General features: G+C 38.0%; 5 protein-coding genes across 7 annotated transcripts; 1 reads left to right on the top strand and 4 right to left on the bottom strand.

Moving 5' to 3' along the window:
• Positions 1-1,781: 1,781 nt before the first annotated feature.
• On the bottom strand, positions 1,782-4,835 carry LOC117614247 (F-box protein FBW2). 3 transcript variants are annotated; one of them, XM_034342991.1, is made up of 3 exons: positions 4,208-4,835; positions 2,923-3,239; positions 1,782-2,614 (listed from the first exon to the last, which is right to left on the bottom strand). In XM_034342991.1, exons 2-3 carry the CDS (start codon positions 3,228-3,230, stop codon positions 1,936-1,938), a joined length of 987 nt encoding a protein of 328 aa, XP_034198882.1. In that variant the 5' UTR covers positions 3,231-3,239; positions 4,208-4,835; the 3' UTR covers positions 1,782-1,935. The 3 variants fall into 3 exon arrangements, with proteins under 3 accessions (XP_034198882.1, XP_034198880.1, XP_034198883.1); XM_034342989.1 differs by having other exon boundaries at positions 4,275-4,832; XM_034342992.1 differs by lacking the exon at positions 4,208-4,835 and adding an exon at positions 3,818-4,169.
• A 4,140-nt stretch (positions 4,836-8,975) lies between these two features.
• LOC117615946 (probable serine/threonine-protein phosphatase 2A activator 1) lies at positions 8,976-11,976 on the bottom strand. The gene is made up of 2 exons (XM_034345128.1): positions 10,720-11,976; positions 8,976-9,317 (listed from the first exon to the last, which is right to left on the bottom strand). The coding sequence occupies exons 1-2, from the start codon at positions 11,910-11,912 to the stop codon at positions 9,311-9,313; spliced, it is 1,200 nt and encodes a 399-aa protein (XP_034201019.1). The 5' UTR covers positions 11,913-11,976; the 3' UTR covers positions 8,976-9,310.
• A 3,068-nt stretch (positions 11,977-15,044) lies between these two features.
• Positions 15,045-16,263, bottom strand: LOC117616443 (protein PHOSPHATE-INDUCED 1-like). The gene has a single exon (XM_034345769.1). It carries the CDS (start codon positions 16,185-16,187, stop codon positions 15,228-15,230), a length of 960 nt encoding a protein of 319 aa, XP_034201660.1. The 5' UTR covers positions 16,188-16,263; the 3' UTR covers positions 15,045-15,227.
• A 1,095-nt stretch (positions 16,264-17,358) lies between these two features.
• LOC117616504 (protein PHOSPHATE-INDUCED 1-like) lies at positions 17,359-18,604 on the top strand. Its single transcript, XM_034345839.1, has one exon. It carries the CDS (start codon positions 17,466-17,468, stop codon positions 18,462-18,464), a length of 999 nt encoding a protein of 332 aa, XP_034201730.1. The 5' UTR covers positions 17,359-17,465; the 3' UTR covers positions 18,465-18,604.
• A 2,208-nt stretch (positions 18,605-20,812) lies between these two features.
• On the bottom strand, positions 20,813-22,094 carry LOC117615802 (protein PHOSPHATE-INDUCED 1-like). Its single transcript, XM_034344957.1, has one exon. It carries the CDS (start codon positions 21,970-21,972, stop codon positions 20,974-20,976), a length of 999 nt encoding a protein of 332 aa, XP_034200848.1. The 5' UTR covers positions 21,973-22,094; the 3' UTR covers positions 20,813-20,973.
• Positions 22,095-22,229: the final 135 nt, after the last annotated feature.

Genomic DNA, 22,229 nt, shown 5'->3' with positions numbered 1-22,229 from the left:
AACGATCTGGAGAGAATCACACTCGAAAATAACTTTTTTAAAACCCCTTTCAACCACCATAATTTCCTCGAATCTAATTCAATGACATCAAAGACAAAAACTAATTGTTAACCGACATAACTCTCTTAAAAAAATAATTCTAAAACTTCATAATATGTATAAGATTCATTAATTATCGTCTCACAGTAACATGCGGCATGTCTGTTTCTTTCTATTAATTAATTAAGTGATTATGGGACTTAATTTGGATGAAACCATCACCAAAGGCAACGTCTTTTTCACTTCAATTGTGTAATTTAAAAAAAATAAATTTTATCTCTCTCATATTGCTAATGAGATAGCTCCATCTACCGTTTGTCTTCTTCATATTCTTTTTTTCTATTAATCTAATAAAATTTATCGCCTTCTTATCCAAATAAAAAATGAAAAATTGCGTAATAAATTTAGGCATGTGCTCAGTTTTCTCACCAGCCTCCAAGGCTCTGGAAATTATTTGAGACGACTTGTGTCCTCGGCTGGTCGGTTACCCACACCACACAACTAAAGCACGTCCCCAAGAGTAGCTATCTGTCTCTAATGACTAATCTCTAAGCCAAGAAGCCAACTCCAAAAGTCCTCAAACTTTTGGAAATTTCAAATTTTCATAGGAGCTATGGATTGAGCTATATGTTGCTTTCCAAGTATGTCTATGTCACGTGACCTCAATGGCTATCTGAACCATTCGTCTGGTATTTTAATAGTAAAATGATTCATGGTATTTTACATGAAATTGATAGTGAAAATGGCTACCACGATGAGCTAAAAGTCCTCTTCAATCAGCATCACTAGTGTCACCATCACTTTCATTTCTTTTGGTGCAAAAGCACCATAAATAACCTAACCTAGGCTCAACAACTCTTCCACAATGTATAGGATTCCTCACGATTTTATTATAATAGTAGGTAAGACTAACTTTTGTTTTGAACAAAAAGAATAATGATATTGCCTCATCTCTGTTAACCAGTGTTGACGAAATGTTGGTAGGAAAAAAAAAAAAAAAACTCGCGAAATTCGACCAAGTGGTGAAAAAGAAAAAAAATTACATTACAATTAGGATAGGTCAAGAACTCGATCCCTTTTGGCGTTTATCATTATGGTTCCCCTTGGTTTGGTGGCCTAAACTTGTCTCAGCTTCCGACTTATCGCTTTTGCTAGTTTTTGGTTTCGTTTTGTTCTATGATGGTTTGCATTATTGCTTACCTTTGGTTCGTTTTTAGCTCTTTTTTAATGGGGTTTTGGTTCTTGTCCCCCCCCACAAATAGCTTTACCAACAACTTTTCAGAAGAATAATGATAAGATACTTATCAACATTAGATATTATTCTATACAAATCATCATTTATTTTTCTTCAAAATATCCTAATCATGTTTAGTATTTGAAATAGTAAGGTGGATTAGTCTATGTCCATGCTTCCCACACCTCATTAGCCCTCATGGGGTCCTTGCCCCTTACAACAATGAGTGAGGGAGAGAGACTTTCATTTGAAATTCGTATGGAGCAACTTTGATCCAAAAAAAAGGTTTTGATGCTTCATGTCTAGCTATCTGAGTCAGAAGTCAGAACAGTAAATTCCAACTAGGAAAATGCTAGCCAGTCAGTAAATCCACTGTTCTGCTTAGGTGAAAAAGAAAGAAAGAAAATCTACTTTTTCTGCTTTCTTTTTCAACTTAACCAGTCCTTGCTTTCCATGTATGCAATTATTGGAAAATACAAAGTCATCACTCATCAGACAACGGCTGAAAAGGAGACTAAACAAACCATGCTTTTTCATTTTCCATTAACAGATTATATATATATCCATAAAAAGATATAGTAAGTTCAACACAGAAGCATCAAGGAAATGCTAGAAAACAGAGAAAGCAAACAGTTTGAAAAATTAGAAAAAACACAACTTTATTAAGGAGATGGAGGCCAACCATGCCCTCCATACACTGCATCCCCATTCTGATCAATTCCTTCATAGAACCTCAGCTCAAGCTCCTCCAGCCTTCCCTCATCATCCCACATTCCATCATAACTCACATCATCATCATCATCATAGTAATCCTCCAATTCACCAGCCACAAATTCCCAGGCCAAATACTCAGAAGCATCTGAGAAATCGGAGCAATCTTCCCACTCATTCCTCTCATAGTAGTCCAGAATAAGAGGCCCTAAAACCTTCAATTTTGGGTACTTTTCCTTGAGGAACTTGTCCTCAAGTTGAACATCCCAACACCCTCTCAAATCCAAAAACTCGAGCTCAGTGCAGTTTGAGAGTATTTGAAGAGCGCTTTTTGTGCTGATAAGATGGTATGCCATCTCAAGGTGCTTCAGCCTAGGCATTGTGGTGGCAATGGCATGAGCCTCCTCATCCATCAAAGGCTTGCCTGCTGTATCCAATGGGTGCATGTTCCGGCACAACCCCACGAGCAATTTACAGTTCTTTCCGATTGCCTCTAAAGCCCGAGAACCAATTTTGCCACAGTAGCTAAGATCCAAGAAAGTGATAGTAGAAAGCCTTCCAGCTGTCTGTTCTACTATTGAATCACCTATTTCACTTCTTGGCAGTCTCAAGGTCTGAAGAGAACCAGCACTTGCAAAACCAAGAAAACAGGACTCAAATCAAAAAGAACCAATTTATCATAAACCACTCTTCCCCAAACAAAAAGAAGAAAAAAAACTTAATTAACGAAAGACATTGAATATATGGCCTGAACTACTGATTCTACAAGTATATAAGAATATCATCACGATTGAGCCAGAGGATTCACCTTATACTAAATGCTATGCTGTCTAATGGGTTTGCCAAAAAAAAAAAGGTCATTTATGGGAGCAAAAACATAGAGCATTATTCGCATAGGAGCCAATGGGTTAGAACAAAATTTAAAGAATTCTGCTTACTGTTCAGTGATGTAGGAGAACATCATGTCATTTTGGAGGCCAGAAACACAGAGCTTTCGGAGCGATCCACAACTTCTTGCAATCAGCATTTGAAGCATACGATCAAGGTGCTGAGGCTGGCATCTATTACTCCATTCCTCAATGTCTATCTCTTGCCAACAGTAAGGCCCCATCGCTACCTTGCTCCAGGATTGGCAAACCCTTGGGATCACTGTTAGTATATCCTGGAGAGTAAGGTTGCTGAAAATCAGACCCAATGCATCTGGTATTAATTCGTCCCAATGCCGAAAATCAGTTCCCACTTCCATCTAGTCTGCCTGCAGAAAACGAGAAAACCCACAAGTGGAAAATCAGTTTTCAGAGCAAACACTTGGCATTAAAAAGGGGAAAGAAAATATGACATATTAGATAAATCTCATGTAAAAAGAACGAATTTGTCTGAAATTCATGAGAACCACTGTAGCAGGTACCAAAAGAAATAAAGATTCATATACAATGTGTGAGCAGAAGTGAATCCATCATTTTTTCCACTAATCATGTAACATTAACAACTGCTGGAAAACAAAATGCCCTTCTATGCCAATAAAAACAAGAAAATTCAGAAGAGGAATTACAAAAACAAAAAGATAAGGCAGAAAATGGACAAACATAAAACATACAGTTGTAGGAGAAGATAATCAGAAAAATTAACAGGCAAGGAAAATAATTTGGGAGAGAGAAGAAAGTTCAAAGAATTAATATCTGCAAAAGAAGACCAAAAAGAAATCAAAGATAAGATATCAAATTAAAACTCTTGTGGTAGATCCAGCAACACCCAGATGTGACCAATAAAACCATAACATGGGTGAAACAAAAGAGATTTCAGTCCAAATGAGAGCTAAAAGCAGTGGCCAACCAATAAAAGAATCAAAACCCAGGAGGAGGAAGGCATAAGATGAACAGAGTCCAAATCACTGCATGTGTATCAAGGGGTTGTTTGATTAAGTGCATGACGACCTCCTCACAGATCTAGAGGAGAGCCAAAACACCACTAGGTAGCTGAGTAAATGAGATAAAGATTTAGGCTTTGAAAACTCATAACCCAAGAAGCAGAAAGACCAACACTGAACTCGGGCTTATACAAACAAAACCACATCTTTCAGTTGCAGATGCGGTGTGAAATCCCCTGCTTTGCAAACAAGTCCACCATAGTGGAAAAAGATTGCAGCTTTTATCTTCTGTACAAATATTTTTCCTTTTTGAAGAAGATTTTAGACAAAATATATGTTAAAACGTAACAACATACACTGATTATACGCCCTAAAGGAGTGGGCTTTGTTAGTTTCCAGGATTTGGATCATGCAACTACTCACCGGGTTATCCGCCAGAGACGCAGGGCAAAAGAGAGAGAGAGAGAGAGATAGAGAGAGGAAAGCTACAAAATGAAACCCATCTGCTGCCACCAGCAAGCAGAATCCAGAACAACAAAGGTAAAAACAAAAACAAAGAGTGAAAACGCAACAAATACGTATGACTGAGGTATGAAAAAGGTTAAATTAATTTGAACCCATTTGATGGATACACACCTCAACTCTCTCTCTCTCTCTCTCTCTCTCTCTCTCTCTCTCTCTCTCCAACTTAGATCAGGAGAAATTTAAAATTGAAAACTCCAACTTTGAAAATGATTAAATGAAAATTGGACACTGAAAACTGTCAAAATGGGTGTTTAATGATAGATTTAAATGATATTGGTGTTTGGTGTTGGCATCATCCATCCACATACATGCATGTAATTAAAAATAGGATGTTGGGTTTTCTGAAAGATAGGATGTGAGATGACTAAATGGGCAGTAAATACTGTGGAAAGATAGAGACATGAGAGAGAAGTTACAAATTTTTTTTTTGGACAGGGAGAGAAGTTACAATTTCCAACTGGGGTTTGTGGGAAAGAGAAGCACCGACACGAGTCGGTGGCTTAGAGGAGTGAGAGGGAGGTGGTGAACCATCTGGAAACTGGAAATTATGGCACTCTCTGATTTTTTCCAACACTACGTTGAAAATATTGAAACTTGAAACTGCGTTGGTTAAATACATTGACCATAGTTAAAGACCAAGGTTTTATATTCAAGTTTTTCAACCTACAGGTTCAGTTTTACTCCCTGTAACCTTTCTGGTTTCAATTTCAAACATGGGATTCTTTGCTACAGTCAATAAGTTTATTTCTTTTTCTTTTTCCTATGAATCTGAGTTAAATCTGTTTGGATGTGCAGTAAATGCAGGTTGGGCAAGTGGGCAAAGTCAGATTGAAAAGTGAAGAAGAATGCAACAATAATGTATTTGCCATGCCATTCTTGCTTGTTTACCCTTTTGTCTGTGTTCCATTTTTATGGAACGCCAAGTTTGTCAACAATTCTTCGGGAAATAGCTACTATTATTACTAGAAATTTATCTTATTCTTGTGACCTTTTTTTGTGTGGAATCTTTCACTAGTTTCGTGTAACACACTACTTGATTTAGATTGGGATAAGGATTTGGGACCTACTATCTAGATAAACAAAAAAAATGAGGTGTTGTAGACCAACGAAATGAGCATTGAGACTAGGTGCAACATAATAATCATGAATTATAGTGGCAAATGAATCTCACATGCATTAATGGTTGATATTTGTTTACGTGTGCATGAATTTCGTATTTTGATTTAAGGTTTCGTTTGGTTCACGCTAAGGATTTGATGGAAAATCATTTTCTATGTCTTTTTTTTTTTTTTTTCTAATGGATGAGAAATTGAAAATTATTTTGGCATGTTTGATAATACTAGGAAAGTATTCATAAAATACAACTTTATTTCCTTTTCCACGTTTGGTTTGTGAATAGAAACATACTTTGGTTTTTATTAGTTAAGAAATTAAATAAAAAAGGAATGCATTTAATGCTAAATTGTTCATGAGTACAATTTGGTCATGAAAAACGTGCATATAATCTTAGTTTCCCACATGAAGATAAAATGAAAACCAAAATGCATGGAGGGTTTCATTTTTCCCTATCTTTTTTCGATATGCCAGAAAATCATTTTCTATGTCTAGACTTACCAAACAAGATAAATCAATGAACTATAAAACATAAGGATACATAGTAGAAAGACTTGTAATTAAAAAAGAAAATTCCATATAATTGCCACATCATTTTAGGGCCCTTGGATGTCATTAGAACCAATGCTTAAAAAATGTGTAACTTTTATGAATTACTCTTGAGATTCAAAATAAATTGACCCTGCCACGCGCCGCACCTTAATATAGGTGAAAAACTTCTCTATTTTCGTTGTATTGTTCTCTTCTTTTTATTTTTATTTTTTTTTAATAAGTGACATGAAGAAAGAGATAAGATAAACGAGAGCATGCAAGTTTTTCTCTTACTATAGGAAGGCATGGTACCCATGTTCTGTACAATTCCTAATTTTATTAATGATTATATATTATGTTTTGGAAAATATATTCTTTTTTCCTTTTGACTTTCCATGGTTAAGAATAATTAATTAATCTAGAAAAATCCTTTGCTTTCAACTCACTGGAGCAGAACAGTGAACCGAACCCAACCCACGCAAAATGAGGATGCATAGATATAATTTGGATGCTGGGGAAGTGCGAATCTATGGAAAGGTTGTGTGTGCAGTGACTAAGAGCCATGCTAGACAGACAAGAGAGAGAAAAGACAGCAAGCAAAACAGGCAAGAGAAAGAGAGAACAGCAGCGGAGACAGAGATGGGGCAGAGAGGCTAATTTTTCCACCTACTCCAAATTACAATGGTAAAAAGGTCAGTGTGGGGTCTCTGTACTTTTTATTCTTTTTTGGCTCAACTTGCGCGTGGGAGCCCCAGTCCATTTTCCAGACAAAAAATGATAAAAAATCATTTTAATAAAAATATATAACATTCCTATTATTTTACTTTAACCAACATTACTGTTAGATTTGAGATATTTTAATTTTTTAAAATGTAGCTATGTTTCTTTTTGGAGGTGGAGTTGTTAGCCATGGTGGATCTACTATTTTTGGGTGTTGTGAGATTACGTGGGTTTTTGGAGGTGTTGTGGTCTTCTCTGGCCAGATGAATGATGGGCGGTAAGGCTTTTTCATTTTGGATGGTTCTGGTGCCCAGTTAGTGCAGAATTTGTTGGTCTTTCATGATCTCTGTGGAGCATTGGTGCTGCAATAAGCCTTGTGCATCCTCGTACCTTCAACTCTCAATGAGCTAGACTTGATTTTGCTCATTGTCTTGATGGATTTAATTTTCCGAATTATTGTATGCATGAACTTCCATTTAAGGTATATCCTTACTTGAACATTATTTGATTTTGCAAGTCTCCCTTCTCACATCATCTTCTTGTGAACTAAATTTAGAAATGTTTCAATGCCTCTACCAAGGTCCACCTAGTGCAAAGACCTATATGTATGAATACAGAGGGTGTAGTGCAAAGCACAAGAGTGCTGGATTTAATTCATAACATTGTGTTGGGTCATAGATGAGTGAGAATAAAGACTTGCTACTACACTTTGCATGCATGCATGCATATTGTAGAACTTCCCCATCTAGCACACTGGATTATTTAAGTCTTCACTAAAAAGATCATCACAAATAAGTACTTTGACCTACCAACCAAAACAAAAATTATGTACATTGACCCTTGTATATCATGCTTCAAGGAAAGAAGAAAAAGAATTTCATGTCTTGTTGTGTTTAATATTTTTCATTTAAAAGTAAAAAGGTATTTTCGAATAAGACTACTAACACATTTAATGAATGCAATTCAACGATCAAAATTTTGTAATCAATCTTTAACATAAAATATTTATTGAGAAACTAAAAATACATAAATCTTCTTTCCTAGATTTCTTCTGAAAATGGCATCAAAGGTTAAACAAGGACTAGCCCACCACCACGCCATACAGCCCATCTATCACCAAGATTCATTCACTGCATTGAACTCTGAAATTTCGAGTTTTTTTGTTGTTGTTGTAATTCTACTTAATCTTTCCTCAAAACTTAAAATAATGCCCCCGAGCACACCGTTACTTCAAAACATCCATTTTGTGATTGTAGAGGGAGCATCCCTAAACAAACTGCAAGGAAATTAAGAAATCTGTATATTTTTTCAGCATAATCAAGAATCAAGACTACTTGATTTAGGGCATCAAGGGAAAATACTACTATTTTTTTTCTTTATTGGATCAAGGGCAAAGATAGAGATGGACAAACTAGAGGGCATGAGGATGCATATATTAATATTGAAAGGAAATTAATTAATTAATTAATCTTCATGTAAAGTACTGAACCTTGAATTAGGAACTAATTAATCTCTCTGGATTGGAAGTAGGGCTTTAAGAGCACTTCCACTCATGGTATATATATATATTTTACACCTATTGCCATGGTAACCCAAGGACAATTACTATTCACATGGGATTAATTTTATTTTTATGTATGAGATTAATAATAATAAAAATTCTATGTGTGTATTAAAAAAAGATTCTGAATTTTTTTGGTAGTTTTTCAGATTTTTATTTTTTATAAAAATTTTGCCCGGGCTGGATTTGTATGGTGGAGTGGGTTACTTCAACCTAAGGGGGCCTTTTGCCCAGTCTGGATTTTGCGGTGAAAGTGCTCAAAAGAGAATGCTCCCGAAGTAGAAAGCAGGCCCTAAACCCTTAAAAGAAGGGCATCTCATATTTAATGTCCTTGGACAGAAGGGGTTTTGTTTGGGCGTCTTTTGACTATTGGGTGGACAAGCAAATTATCACACATTCGAACGAATGGTTAATGGTTTTCCTACAAACTACAAAAACATTAAAGATGAAGAGGTTCTTACCCAAGTTACCTAAATTTGTTTGGCAACCTGGATCCTGCAAGGCTAGATGTAAATTCTGGTGTAATAAGAATGCAACAAAAACCAGCCGAGGTCTATATACCTAAATTCTGGTTTGGTTATCTGTTTAACATGATAATTTTATTATTGCATCATCATGACTTGAGATGGAAACTCTCCCTTGTCTTTCAATAAAAAATAAAGGTTTCAGAACAATTCAAAGAACAAGAAGCTATATATATGCTCAGATTCTAAATGAAATAGTAAATTCTAATCTACTTTGTTTGGTCTTTTTCTTCTTTTGAGATCACTTTTCCACTCAGCGTGAAATATTACGATCAAAGGAAGAAAAATGCAGTAACACAACAAGAAGACTGCATATTCAGTATTCATTACAGGAGCAAAAGGCAAAAACAAGTTAATGGATACAAAAAAGAGGAGACGTATGCATTTCCAATCTAGTAACTGTTACTCTTATAGTGGCTTATAACCTGACACAAAATTGACTTCTTCTTCTACACCAGATGCTCCAGTAGATCTCACACGACATTCTACTCCCTGGGAAAATAGAGTATTGGAGGAATGAATCAGTTAAGAAACAGAATAAACTACAGTTATCCATTATAAAACAATTCTACGATAATCTAGAAAGCTTGTTAATGAGGGGGGTCCTGCAATGTTTTTCATCTGATCATAATACTATCAAAGAAAATATGCTTTCTAAGACTTGAAATGTACAATTCTAAGTTTAAAAGCCTGTTTATATAGTTATCAACTGTTAAATCATGATTGACACATCTAGTACAAGAAACTAATCCGTGAAAAGTTATGAATGTATGAACAGGGCATAAATTATGACTACTAGTTATAGAAATCATGCTGCCACAGCATTCACATAAGTAATCCAAGGTGAGCAGTATCATTATTCTCTCGACAGTTATCCCCTTTCTCATGGAAATGATGCTTCCCCCATGGTAATAGAGGTATGGTTCAGGTAGAAAGCCAAATAAGTTCTAAACACAAAGATGATCATGAAGACGGGATAAGCTGATGTATATCAAAACTTGCATGATATCTCAGTGTGCTTTTATTTAGGAAGGCAACTGTGAAACACATCATAATTTGCTCTTTTTCCTCTTTAAAGAATTACACAAAAACAATATTGGAATGTGACAATACTGCAACTCAAGGTACACAAAATGTTTGTACACCACTCTTAAGATTTGTGCAATCAATAGGACAAAGTAAATCCGAAAATCATCATTCGATTAGAATAATCAATAACACGCTGCTAAAAAAATGACAGAAATGGGTGATGTGATCAGCCAAAGCTTGGCTCTCAAAACACTATCAGGAATGTTGTTGATTAAAATATAAAAAGTTAACATAGGAGGCACATCAGGATGCAGTCTTCGCAGGTGGGAAAAAGGGATACATCTAGGAAATAGACAGTATGAGGAGACTAATTTCAGAGCGAGACCTTTACAATTAACATGAAGGATGAGGGATTGGAGGTAAATGGCCCCGAGATAACGTTAAATCAAAACTACAACACCCGCTAGAGATTTGCTTAATTTTGTAGAGATAAATATACCAAGTTTGAATGCCCCTCCCCCATTGATATAAATGAATAAATTAAAGTTTTTCAGCTTCACGAAGACTCTGAACAAAACCAAGTTTTTTAGTTTGAATGCCTATCTGCTTAAGTTGGTTCACTCAAGTAAGGAAATTAAACTAGTTTCAGTCAAACTTAAACCAATGCATGATCCCATCTGAGTTTGAACCATCACTACACAAGGCAGTAAAATGAGAAGAACAGAACCACATTTCATCTCTTGGCTTAAAATATTTCAATATTTGCACAAACTAACAATCTGAGTTTATGCAAATAGTTTAAAGAGAGAGAGAGAGAGAGAGAGAGAGAGAGAGAGAGAGGGACAGAAATAGGCAGAGGTCATACCACTTGATTAGCCAGCCAAAGAGAAAATGCTGCATAATGGGAACCTTCTCCAAGACCTCAGCTTTATACATCTTAAGCAACCCACTATTCACTTTGTTCCAATTAGGCACCCCACTGATATCATCCAACAAAGGCGAATGCTCTGAAAACGGACCCTTCTTCACCTTCTTAATAAACTCAATGCCCGAAATATACAAATACTCCTTGGAAAAATTCTCCACTATATCATCATTGTGAATAGACTTGGGTTTCATGTACTTGTGCCCAATCAACTGCGACGACCCAAAAATGAACGGCAAGAAATGGTAGTCGTCGAGACCCCAAACGCCGTGAGACCCCGCCGGCTCCAAGCAATACACCAACTGCAGCTTCCTCATCAAGTCCAAATACTTCACGAAAACCCGGGCCACAACGGCCGGATAATCTTCTTCTTTAATCACGCCCATTCTCGCGAGACAGTACAGCCAAGCAGCGAAGTTGGTCTCGTGCCCAGTACCATAGTCGATTCTGCTAGGGTTTCCAAAGCTATCTGTGAAATAAGGGACTATCTCGATCGTAGAAGCGTGGAGATGCTCCGGGAGGAACTGGAGCATGAGGGAGTCGCTGGTTTGGGACAAGCGCTCGTGCCAGGAGCGGAACGAAACGTTGCCGTATCGGGCGGCTTGCTTGGTGGGTGGGATTTCGTCGACCCACTGAATTAGGGTTTGGAGAATGGAGACGATGGTGGCGATCGTGGGAGATTCGTGGCATGGGTCGGAGATTTTTTTGGCGCGAATGGAATCGGAGAGGGCGGCGACGAAGCCGAGGAAGTGCTTACCGGGGAAGGAGTCGTGGAAGCGGCGGAGGTCGTCGGGGGACTGGATGATCTTGGAGGAAGCTTGGAAATGGTAGGGAGGGGAAATTTGGGGGACAGAGAGGGGTTGGGGGACAGGGGCGAGGATGATGGCTTGTTGGGAATTAGGGTTTTGGGGGAGGTTGATGGCGGGGGCTCGGATTGGGCGGTAGTTTGGGGGAGGGGAGATGTCGGAGAAGGAGGGAGGAGGAGCGGCCATAGGGGTTGGGGCTCCGCATTTGCAGCAGGTTGGGGTGGGAAGGTTGGTGGCGTGTGGGGATCCTGAGGAGCTAGGGTTTTGCAGGTAGTGGTGGTGGTGGTCTTCCGTTTTGCAGGAGGTGGGCTGGTGTTGGGGTTCCATTTTTGGAGGAAATGGAGGGAGCGAGGAAGCAGTGAGGTTTGGTTAATTGGCGTTATGGTGGGGAGAAGGTCATGGGCTGTGGTCTAAAGTTTGGGTCTTCATGAGTCACATGTTAATTATTTTTAAGCCCAATTCTAATTTTCATCTTTGGATCAAAAGCCCAATTTTAATTTCATTTCAATTCCTATGTTACAAATTATGCAATTACTACGCAATTTCATTTAATTCAATATATTATGAACCTTAAATGTGACTTTAAGATTTAAGTTAGAGATCATGAATTACTACTTATCACATATTCAAAGTGGCTTTGATAAATAAAATTTAATTAACATCTTTGTGATGAAACGTCCATTTGTTTTTTATTACTAAAAAAATTTGCATAATAATTTGTAAATTATAATTTACAAAATGAATGATTTCAATTGTAATATATGTACGGTGAAAGATTTGGACACCTAAGTATTGTCTCATTCTCCTTCCGGCTCGAGGTTGGGAGTATGCTATGGAGCTGGTGGGGTGAGACTAGCCAATAGTATTGTCCCATTCTTGATACATGATCTTCTAGCAACACGCACAGGTTGACGCGATTGTTCAGACGAGTGTTTTACACGTGGAGGTCTGCGGGTCCCACATTGCCGGGAGCAAGTACTTGCGTCCACGTACACCTACCGCATTGTAGCTAGCTCACGTCGTTTTGTCCAAAACGACCTCGCGCTCACAGCCTCTAAAGGCGCGTCTCTCGTACCCTGAAAATAGCCGTTTTCAAAAGGGTTCGTCGCCCAAAACCATTGCAAGACTGATCACCATTCCGTCAACCCCAACGTCGCCGTTAGGAGGAACTAACGGCGCCGTCTGCGAAGTTTTCCTTTGGTGGGTTTTGACTTTTGATATTTTTAATTTGGTAACCTTGTTTCTCTGCATCTTCCTCATGTTTATCTTCAACCATGTTGGTTAAATTCTAGAGATATTTAGTGATATACCCATTTCTAGCACTAATATTATAAATAAACCCTACACAATTGAATTCCTATAAACAAACCCAAAAAAAACCCAAAAAATGATAGCAAGCCTTATTGAATTTAATATTGATTATTAAATTACTTTGATGCCCTATTGAGTGCTTTGGGTATTTTTATGAGATTTTGGGGTTGGGCTTGTTTAAAGAAATTGATGGCAGTTTTGTAATTTATAAGAAGTTAAAAGCTTTTTTGTTATATTGTAAATGGGCTTTGGGTGTGTTTCTAAAGTCCATTTTATATAGGGTATTTTTATAATTTGGGCTCCCATATTGGGTATAATAGTGAATCTCCCTAAATTCTATCACTCTAGTCATGTATATTTTATTGTAAATTAGTATTCTAGCTACCTATGGCCATTAGTAGAGAACTCACTATAATATTATGCACATCCGACTTGTGAATATTAATAGATCAAATTGGAACACAAAAGTTTGAACATCAACAGATTACATAATTAATATATAAGAGCCAAGCTTTCGAGTAATTTTTGCTACATTACGTGATTAGTGATTACTCAATTAAAAAAAATTAAAAAAATAGTTTTACACATATCCTATGTGTATTGGATGGTGCACCAATTACGTGGTGTACTCGAAATATACAAATATTTCTCCAAATTTTGTGTGAGTTTGGTTGATGGAACATAGGAACGATATATATACATGCATGGTGGTGGTTTCACTAGATATGGCAGCTAGCTATAGTGGTGATAAAGGTGGTTTTCAGTAAATCAAACTACCCAACTTAATTAGGTTGTCTCCTAAACTATGTACCTAATTTGTTTATCAAATTTTAATGACCAAATTATGTGATGACAACACGTATTCAAACGTTGGCTCCTCATTCCTTCAAACATTGGTGTAGCAAAAAAAAAGGCTTTTAAAAAGGGGTTGTTCTTTATCAAAATGAAGACCTAAACTAGGGTAGAGGTGAAGAACCTTGGAAAACCAAAATGGGGATAAACAGTGTTGAATTTTGATGAACAATATCATGGGTCGGAAAGTTATGCAAACCTAAGATAGTGGGGGCAGGCAGTGGGTCGGTGCTAATTTGTGATATTCTCAGAGAGAGAGAGAGAGAGAGAATGTATGTCGAATTGTCAGGCACTAGACTTGTGGATGGATTGGAGACGATGCACCGCCACGGCGGGCCTGGCGTGTCCAATGTATTATATATGAATGGCTCTCTGGGCCCTGGAGTTTTAAAGAAGAAAATTGATGGGCGGCTCATGGCTGCCAAATTTGCGGCATGTGGAGCACACTTGACACTTATTATGTACTGCATATTGGTCTTTGTATGGTGCCTCCTTCGACCGCGTTGAGTGTTCTCGAAGGAATTTTGGTTGGAAGGACCTACCACCACTGACGTTCATAATAAGTTGCACAAATAATCACGGAGAGAAGAAAGGGCATGCACTGTAATAGTATAACAAGAATTATTATGTGCCACGATAATTCTATGTGACATGTTTGTTGATAGTCATTATTATGTGCTACAGAAATTATGTATATAGCTCAATCAAGTTTTTCCACTCTTGCCTACTTTCAATTTAACCAACACCCAAAGTTTATGTAACTCATTGTTTGTCCTATTCGTACCCACAATCGTATGAATATGACGAGAATTATTCAAATGTCCACTAAATACCTCTGATACTTTAGCCATTTAGTCAGATTCTATCTCATACAACTCTTTTAAGCTTGAGGCATTATATGGTTCTGAAAAGTGACTTTCAATTGAGAAATTATGTCTAAATTACGCTAAATTATTGGGGGATATCAAATTTCGGTGAAATGATGAATACACTGTTTTAGCAAACATGACTTGACTCATTGGAAGAGGATCAAAACTTCAGCAAAAGAATGAACATGCTATCATAACCAACATGCTTAACTCACATCCACTTATTATTATTTACATACTCACCAAAACATAATATTAATGTTTTTACAGATTTACAAATATATATATATATATATATATATGGATATGTATTGTTTAATGTGTATAATTGATATTCATTTTCTTGTTTTTTTTTAATAATAAAGAATATGATGTTAAATGCGGCTTTTTTCTGAATACATCACAGATTGTCAAGCAACACTGCAAGGGAAACAAAATAGTAGATTTTCATTATTGGAAATGTGATACAAAAAGAATAACAAATATATGTATGTTACAAAGTTCATCCCCCTAACAATTATACTTCTCTACATAATGTGTACTCCTAATATTTCCAAATGTCACATAAACCATTGTATGTCCTCTAAGAACTTTTCAGCACTCTCATATCTCAAACCAGAGTAGAACAAGTTGAGGTTGAAGGGTCAAACAGAGCAGGAAGCAAGAACTTCTTCCCATTAGAACCATGAGCATTGTAGCTAGCACCGGTTGTGGGGTCCACCAAGAGGTTTCCAGCATAGCCGGGATAAGCGCCTTTCCCATAAACCCCAGGGCAAGCAGAAGCAGCCTCCAATGGAGCCTCTTTGGGACCTTGGTAGTAGCCATTTCCAAATGGATTGGTCACAGTCCCAGCCAAAAGGCTAGCCAGGTTGATGACCATGCCGTCTAGCCCCACATCGTTGTTGGGGGCCACCAGTGGAGGGCCCTGGGGCCCATAAATGGGCTGATGGAATGGCCAGGCACATTGGCCAGGGCATTGGGTCTCTGAGTTTCCCACCCAAATGTAAGTAAACTTCTGGGTTTTGCCCCTAATGTGGCTGGAGCTAGAGGAAGAGCTATGGCTTCCACATTTGCTCATGCAAAACCCATCAACCAAAACATCGGATGAGGTCAAAACAACGTTGATTGCATAATTCTGGGCACCCTTTGAGGCCAATTGCTGGATTTGACGAGCAGTGAGGGATTTTCCCAAAGAGTACTTGTCATCCAAGGTTTGGGTGCCCAAAGAGAGGGAGAGAGAATATTGTTTCTTGGAACTCAAGAGGTGGTAGTATTTCTCTATGGACTTCAACCACGTGGCAACAGATGGTTGGCCTGAGGCGGGTTTGGATTGGGGAGGAGAAGCAAGGGAGGTGATGAAATCAGAGACGATTGCACGCTGGGAGGGTTTGAAGTTGCCGTACCAGATCAAGTTGATGGAGAATTTGCCAGAGAGGAGAGGGCCATTGTGGTACTGAAATTGCAAAGAGGGTTGCTGGGTTTGGTCAGAAGAAGTCTCAGAAAGGCTCCGAGCTGCCGAGCCAAAATGGAACAGAGAGATCAAAAGCAGTAATTTCAGAAAAGCAGACATGGTTTCGTGTAAAAATTAAAGCGACCAATTTGAAACGAAGCTCAAAGTTTTTGTGGGTTTGGATTAAATTGGAGAATGGAGAAGGAAATTTGTGTATATATAGTGGTCAAAAGTTGGGGGGAAGAAAGTGCATGGAAGGAGGTAAAAGGGTTGAAACTTCAGCACGTAAAGTGGGAGAGTGAGAGGCCAGCAGGACAACGCGTTGCAAATTTCAAGTGGGTGCAGGGTTTGTTTGGATGGATGGAAAGAATTTGAAGACTTGCTATCAGATGACAAATTTGAGCCAGCCAGCTATTTGAATAGGGACAAAATAAAAGACAGCCCAAGGAGTTATGGGGGATGAAAACGACAGAGTTTTGGGCTCACTCTCTCATGACTGTCAGGATTTACCTTTTTGTGGGTGAGGAGGACAAAAACGCGTTTGCTCTTAAGACTTTTATGTGGCGAAGGGTGCGACTAATTATTTTGATATTTTGTCATGCCAGAGTGAATGTGAAGTTGATCACTATTATTGGTGTACATGTGGCGCAGGGCATTGCCATAGTTTTTAACGGATGCTGGTCAAAATAGATCTAGCATGTTCTCTCCCACCTTTAATAAGAAAAATCAAGGGACAAAAACAAAAACAGAATGTAAGGAAACATATGCCTTTTGGGAAGTGAAGTATGAATTCTGCTTTTAAGTAGGGAAAACGGGAGATGCGAAATCAGAACATCTTTTAATATTAAGACGAAAGATATTATTAAATTAAAAGTTAAATAATACGCTTTCAACTCCTCAATGAAGTTAATTACTGTTTGAAATTTTGAGTTTTTGTTGTTGTTGTGATTGATTCATCTAGTTACATATATTAAATCAATTAGTCAACTTGATGCTTTTCCATTAAACAAAATTAGAATTATATGTTATGCAAGGTAAGAGCAATTTTCCCTATTTATGTTTGTGTGGAAGAAAAGTTGTTATACAGTGAGCTACTTTTTGACCAAAAACAAAAATACAATGAGTGACTTTTTGTCCCTCGCATACTCTATGGGCTGTCTCGTCTGTCCAAATTTACATAGCTGGCTCATCCCTGTCATCTGCCAAGTCTTAGATTCGGTCCCAAGCCAGACCCAAACCAGTCTCACACACACCCAATTTGAACCTCTTTCTCTGCTATATAAATACACCCTCTCCCACTCCTCTCATCTCACACCAAAATCACAATCCCTCCTCTCCAAAATCCCCCTCTAAATCTCTATATCAATCTCTTTGTTTTTCAAAAACCCCAGAAGGAAAATGGCAGTTTTGGGTTCTTCTTCTTCTCTTCTGAAACTCTTTCTTGTTGCCTCTTTGATCCAAGTCTCTTTGGGTTCTAGCAGATTTTTCCAAGTCTCCTTGGCAACAAGGAGGCTCAGTGAGCTTGTCCAAGACCAAACCCAGCTCTTGAAATACCACAATGGCCCTCTTCTTTCTGGCAAAATAGCCATCAACCTCATTTGGTATGGCAACTTCAAGCCTTCCCAGAAAGCCATCATCTCAGATTTCATCACCTCCTTGTCTTCCTCTTCACCCTCCAAAACCACCCCACCCTCCGTCGCCACGTGGTGGAAAACCACTGAAAAATACTACCACCTCAGCTCCAACAAGAAGACCTCTCTCTCCCTCTCTCTGGGAAGACAGATTCTTGATGAAAAATACTCCCTTGGTAAATCCCTCACAACCAAACAGATTGTGCAATTGGCCTCAAAGGGTGACCAGAAAAACGCCATCAACGTCGTTTTGACGTCTGCCGACGTGGCTGTTGATGGGTTCTGTATGAACAGATGCGGGACCCACGGGTCTGCTCTGGCCTCCACCAAAACTGGTCTCATCAAGAGCAGCAAGCGTTCCAAGTTTGCTTACATTTGGGTTGGAAACTCAGAGACCCAGTGCCCAGGGCAATGCGCTTGGCCGTTCCACCAGCCCATCTATGGTCCCCAGAGCCCACCACTGGTGGCCCCCAACAACGACGTGGGCCTAGACGGCATGGTCATCAACCTGGCTAGCCTCTTGGCCGGGACTGCAACCAACCCCTTTGGCAATGGCTACTTCCAGGGCCCAGCTGAGGCTCCATTGGAGGCTGCTTCTGCTTGCCCTGGGATTTATGGGAAAGGGGCTTATCCTGGTTATGCTGGGGACTTGTTGCAGGAGCCCTCGACTGGTGCAAGCTACAATGCCAATGGTGCTAATGGAAGAAAGTACTTGCTTCCAGCTCTCTACGACCCTGCTACTTCATCTTGTTCAACTTTGGTTTAGTAGCTGCAGAGATAATTAATATGTAAACGATTATGTAGGAGTTGGATATATTCATTGATTTGTTGATTAAATTGTTGGGTTATGAGGATTATAATAATATAATAGCAGATTGCTTCGATTTGCATTAATTTCCATGAGTATTTTCAGATTTTTATCTTTTATATAAGCAAAATGCAAAGGGGAATGTTAGAAATCTTCTCAATATCCTTGTCTTTTGTATTTTCTCCTTTCTCTTCATGGTATGTGTCATTTTCTTTACACTGAAAACAATGACATTAATGCATTAGACAATATATGTTTTGTTCCCAAATTTACTCTTATTAAATGTATTAACTTTATATTTCCTTAAATTTATAACTTAACTTAAAACAATTAAATTTAAAAAATAAACATTAAAAGTTCAATTAAATAAATATTTGAAAATAAAAACGAAGTATACTTCCCTAAAAAAAACTCTTTTTGGTTTCAAAAATAAGTATTGCAATAAAACCCGTTCAAAATTATGGAATTTTAAAAAAATACAGATAATTTTTTAATAAAAAAATTAATGAACATTCTAATTAATTAAAAAAGTTAAAAGATAAAAAGAAACAGAAAAAAAAAAAAAAAAAAAAAAAACCCACCGTGCACTGTACTTCTCACTCTCCTCCTTCAATCCATACCCAAAATCCATTCTCCTTTCCCTCATCCAAAAAAAGTAGTATACAGAATTTTTTTTATTTTAAAAAAAACACTGACGTTAATTTTGTGGAAGAATTTAAAATTCACTTTTTATTTTTTAACAAGGTGAACATAAAAGTTAGTTTGCCCAATGCATTAACAAGGGTAAATTTGAAAAATAAAACATACATTATCTAATATATTAATAATATTATTTTAAGTGTAAATAAAATGACACATGTCATAAAGAGAAGAAAAAAAGCCCAAAAAAATAAGGTTACTAGCATTAACTTACGGTGTAAAATTTATTTCCCTTAATCACATGAGCATCAGACTTTCAAGTAAATACAATGTCCCCACTTTCTTGTTAATTGAGCTGAGTTTGCTTTTCAAACTTCAAAGCTCCCAACGGACTATTTTACTGGAGATGGCCAAGAAACCAACCATTTGGGTATAATATTATACAGAAAAGAGGAGGCAATTTATTTTGGCATCTGTATTTACAATTCCCATTCATACACTCTGGACTGAATTTTGCAAATAAATGTACATGATCTTTGTCCTTTTGTGAACTAGGGACAAAGCAGAGGCATCTGTTTGCTCTTCACCATCTTAATTTATGTCTCCCATCACTTTGGACATCCCTTTACTATTATTATTCTAGGCTTGGCAGCTAGCCCTTTTCTTTTTGCTTTGAGGGGAGCTAGCATTGGTTGAGAATTGTATGTTCTTTGTGAAACAACAAAAATGGGGTAACTCTTTGTGAAACAACAAAAATGGGGTAACGACAGTTTAGTATTCAGTAGTTAGTCTCCACCTTTTTAAGTTTTACAATTATATATTCTGGTCTTTTAAATTTGTTACAATGTGAATTTACTGTTAATATTCTATTAGATCTCATTGTTAGTTACTTATGGTATTTATGGGTTCCATATTTTTGTTATTTCTAATATTTATATGTAATAAAATATTCATATAATTTTAAAAAATCAATTAAAAAAAAAGGAAAAAAAAAAAAAAAATCTCTCTCTGCTCTCTCTCTCCTCTGCGCTCTCCCTATCTCTATATTTTCTTCTCCCAAATAACCCATACCTATCAATAATGTTATTATTGATATTGTTGCTAATAGAACGTGCTGACGTGTTATCGATTCATTTTCGACAATATCATTGTGTCTTGGTCCTTAATAAAGAACACCAAAGTCTTTGTACAATACACCATGACGAATCTATCTACTTGAGTTTTTAAATTCTTCAAAATTACTGGCATTGGCAATGACTAATGGTAACTGCCAACCCATTGATCACAAGCGAAGGGATTTATTTCAAAGTAGGGACATAAAGCAGGTGAAGTGCAATAATATAAGATAGATAAAAGTCAGCATATAACTATTCAAATTGTGCAAAGATCATGTTTATATAAATATGCACACAACGGATCTTGGGTGTTACAAGTAGGGATCAAATGCCAGAGTTTTTAATATGGTAACTTTTGTTTTTTGTTTTTTTTAAAAATAAAAGCGATAATAAACTAATCTAAATTACAAGGAGGTGAATTCAAACTCAGATGAAGGAGAATACATCCGCTCTAGCAACTTGATCAAGGCCATCTAGGATCTAACTTTTGCTTTTGTTCTACCAGATGCTACTAATCTTGATTTAAATAAAGGCAAGCTCAAATAACAAGAATTCAAGGGACGAAGTTTTATGATGCAAATCAGAACAATTTGCTTTTTATATAATTATAACCCGCATAACAAAAGAAATTACAACAAATCAATGAATATATCTACTCCTAATCAGGCGTATACATTTCGGTCTACTAAAAGTTCTCAAACCCCACAGAAGATTTAAACCAAAGTTGAGCAAGATAAAGTTGCAGGGTCATATAGAGCAGGAAGCAAGTACTTTCTTCCATTAGCGCCATTGGCATTGTAGCTTGCACCAGTCGAGGGCTCCTGCAATAAGCTCCCAGCATAACCAGGATAAGCCCCCTTCCCATAAACCCCAGGGCAAGCAGAAGCAGCCTCCAATGGAGCCTCAGCTGGGCCCTGGAAGTAGCCGTTTCCAAAAGGGTTGGTTGCTGTCCCGGCCAGGAGACTAGCCAGGTTGATGACCATGCCGTCTAGGCCCACGTCGTTGTTGGGGGCCACCAGTGGTGGGCCCTGGGGACCATAGATGGGCTGGTGGAATGGCCAGGCGCATTGCCCTGGGCACTGGGTCTCTGAGTTTCCAACCCAAATGTAAGCAAACTTGGAACGCTTGCTGCCCTTGATGAGACCAGTTTTGGTTGAGCCCAAAGCAGACCCGTGGGTCCCGCATCTGTTCATACAGAACCCATCAACAGCCACGTCGGCAGACGTCAAAACGACGTTGATGGCGTTTTTCTGGTCACCCTTTGAGGCCAATTGCACAATTTGTTTGGGGGTTAGGGACTTCCCAAGGGAGTATTTTTCATCAAGAATCTGTCTTCCCAGAGAGAGGGAGAGAGAGGTCTTCTTGTTGGAGCTGAGGTGGTAGTATTTTTCAGTGGTTCTCCACCACGTGGCGACGGATGGTGGGGTGGTTTTTGGGGGTGAAGAGGAAGACAAGGAGGTGATGAAATCTGAGATGATGGCTTTCTGGGAAGGCTTGAAGTTACCATACCAAACGAGGTTGATGGCTATTTTGCCAGAAAGAAGAGGGCCATTGTGGTATTTCAGGAGCTGAGTTTGGCCTTGGACAAGCTCACTGAGCTTCCTTGTTGCCAAGGAGACTTGGAAAAATCTGCTAGAACCCAAAGAGACTTGGATCAAAGAAGCAACAAGAAAGAGTTTCAAAAGAGAAGAAGAAAATCCCAAAACTGCCATTTTCCTTTTGGGGTTTTTTTAAGAACAAAATAGATTGGTTTAGAGTGGTATTCTGGAGAGGTTTTTGGTTTCCAAGCTGAGAGGGCTTGTGATTTTTGGTGTGGTATGAGAGTGGGGTTGAAAGGGTATTTATATAGCTGAGGAAAAGGTTCAAGAATAAGGGTTAATTGAATGTGGGAAGGGGTTAAGAAAGAGAAAGAGGAGAGAGAAAGAGAAAGAGAGATATGGGTTGCTTGCTTGCTTTCCATTCACGACTT

Source organism: Prunus dulcis, chromosome 1 (assembly GCF_902201215.1).
Source record: "Prunus dulcis chromosome 1, ALMONDv2, whole genome shotgun sequence".
NCBI lineage: Eukaryota > Viridiplantae > Streptophyta > Magnoliopsida > Rosales > Rosaceae > Prunus > Prunus dulcis.
Note: the sequence above shows the minus strand (reverse complement) of the source record. Positions and strands in the feature narration are given on the sequence as shown.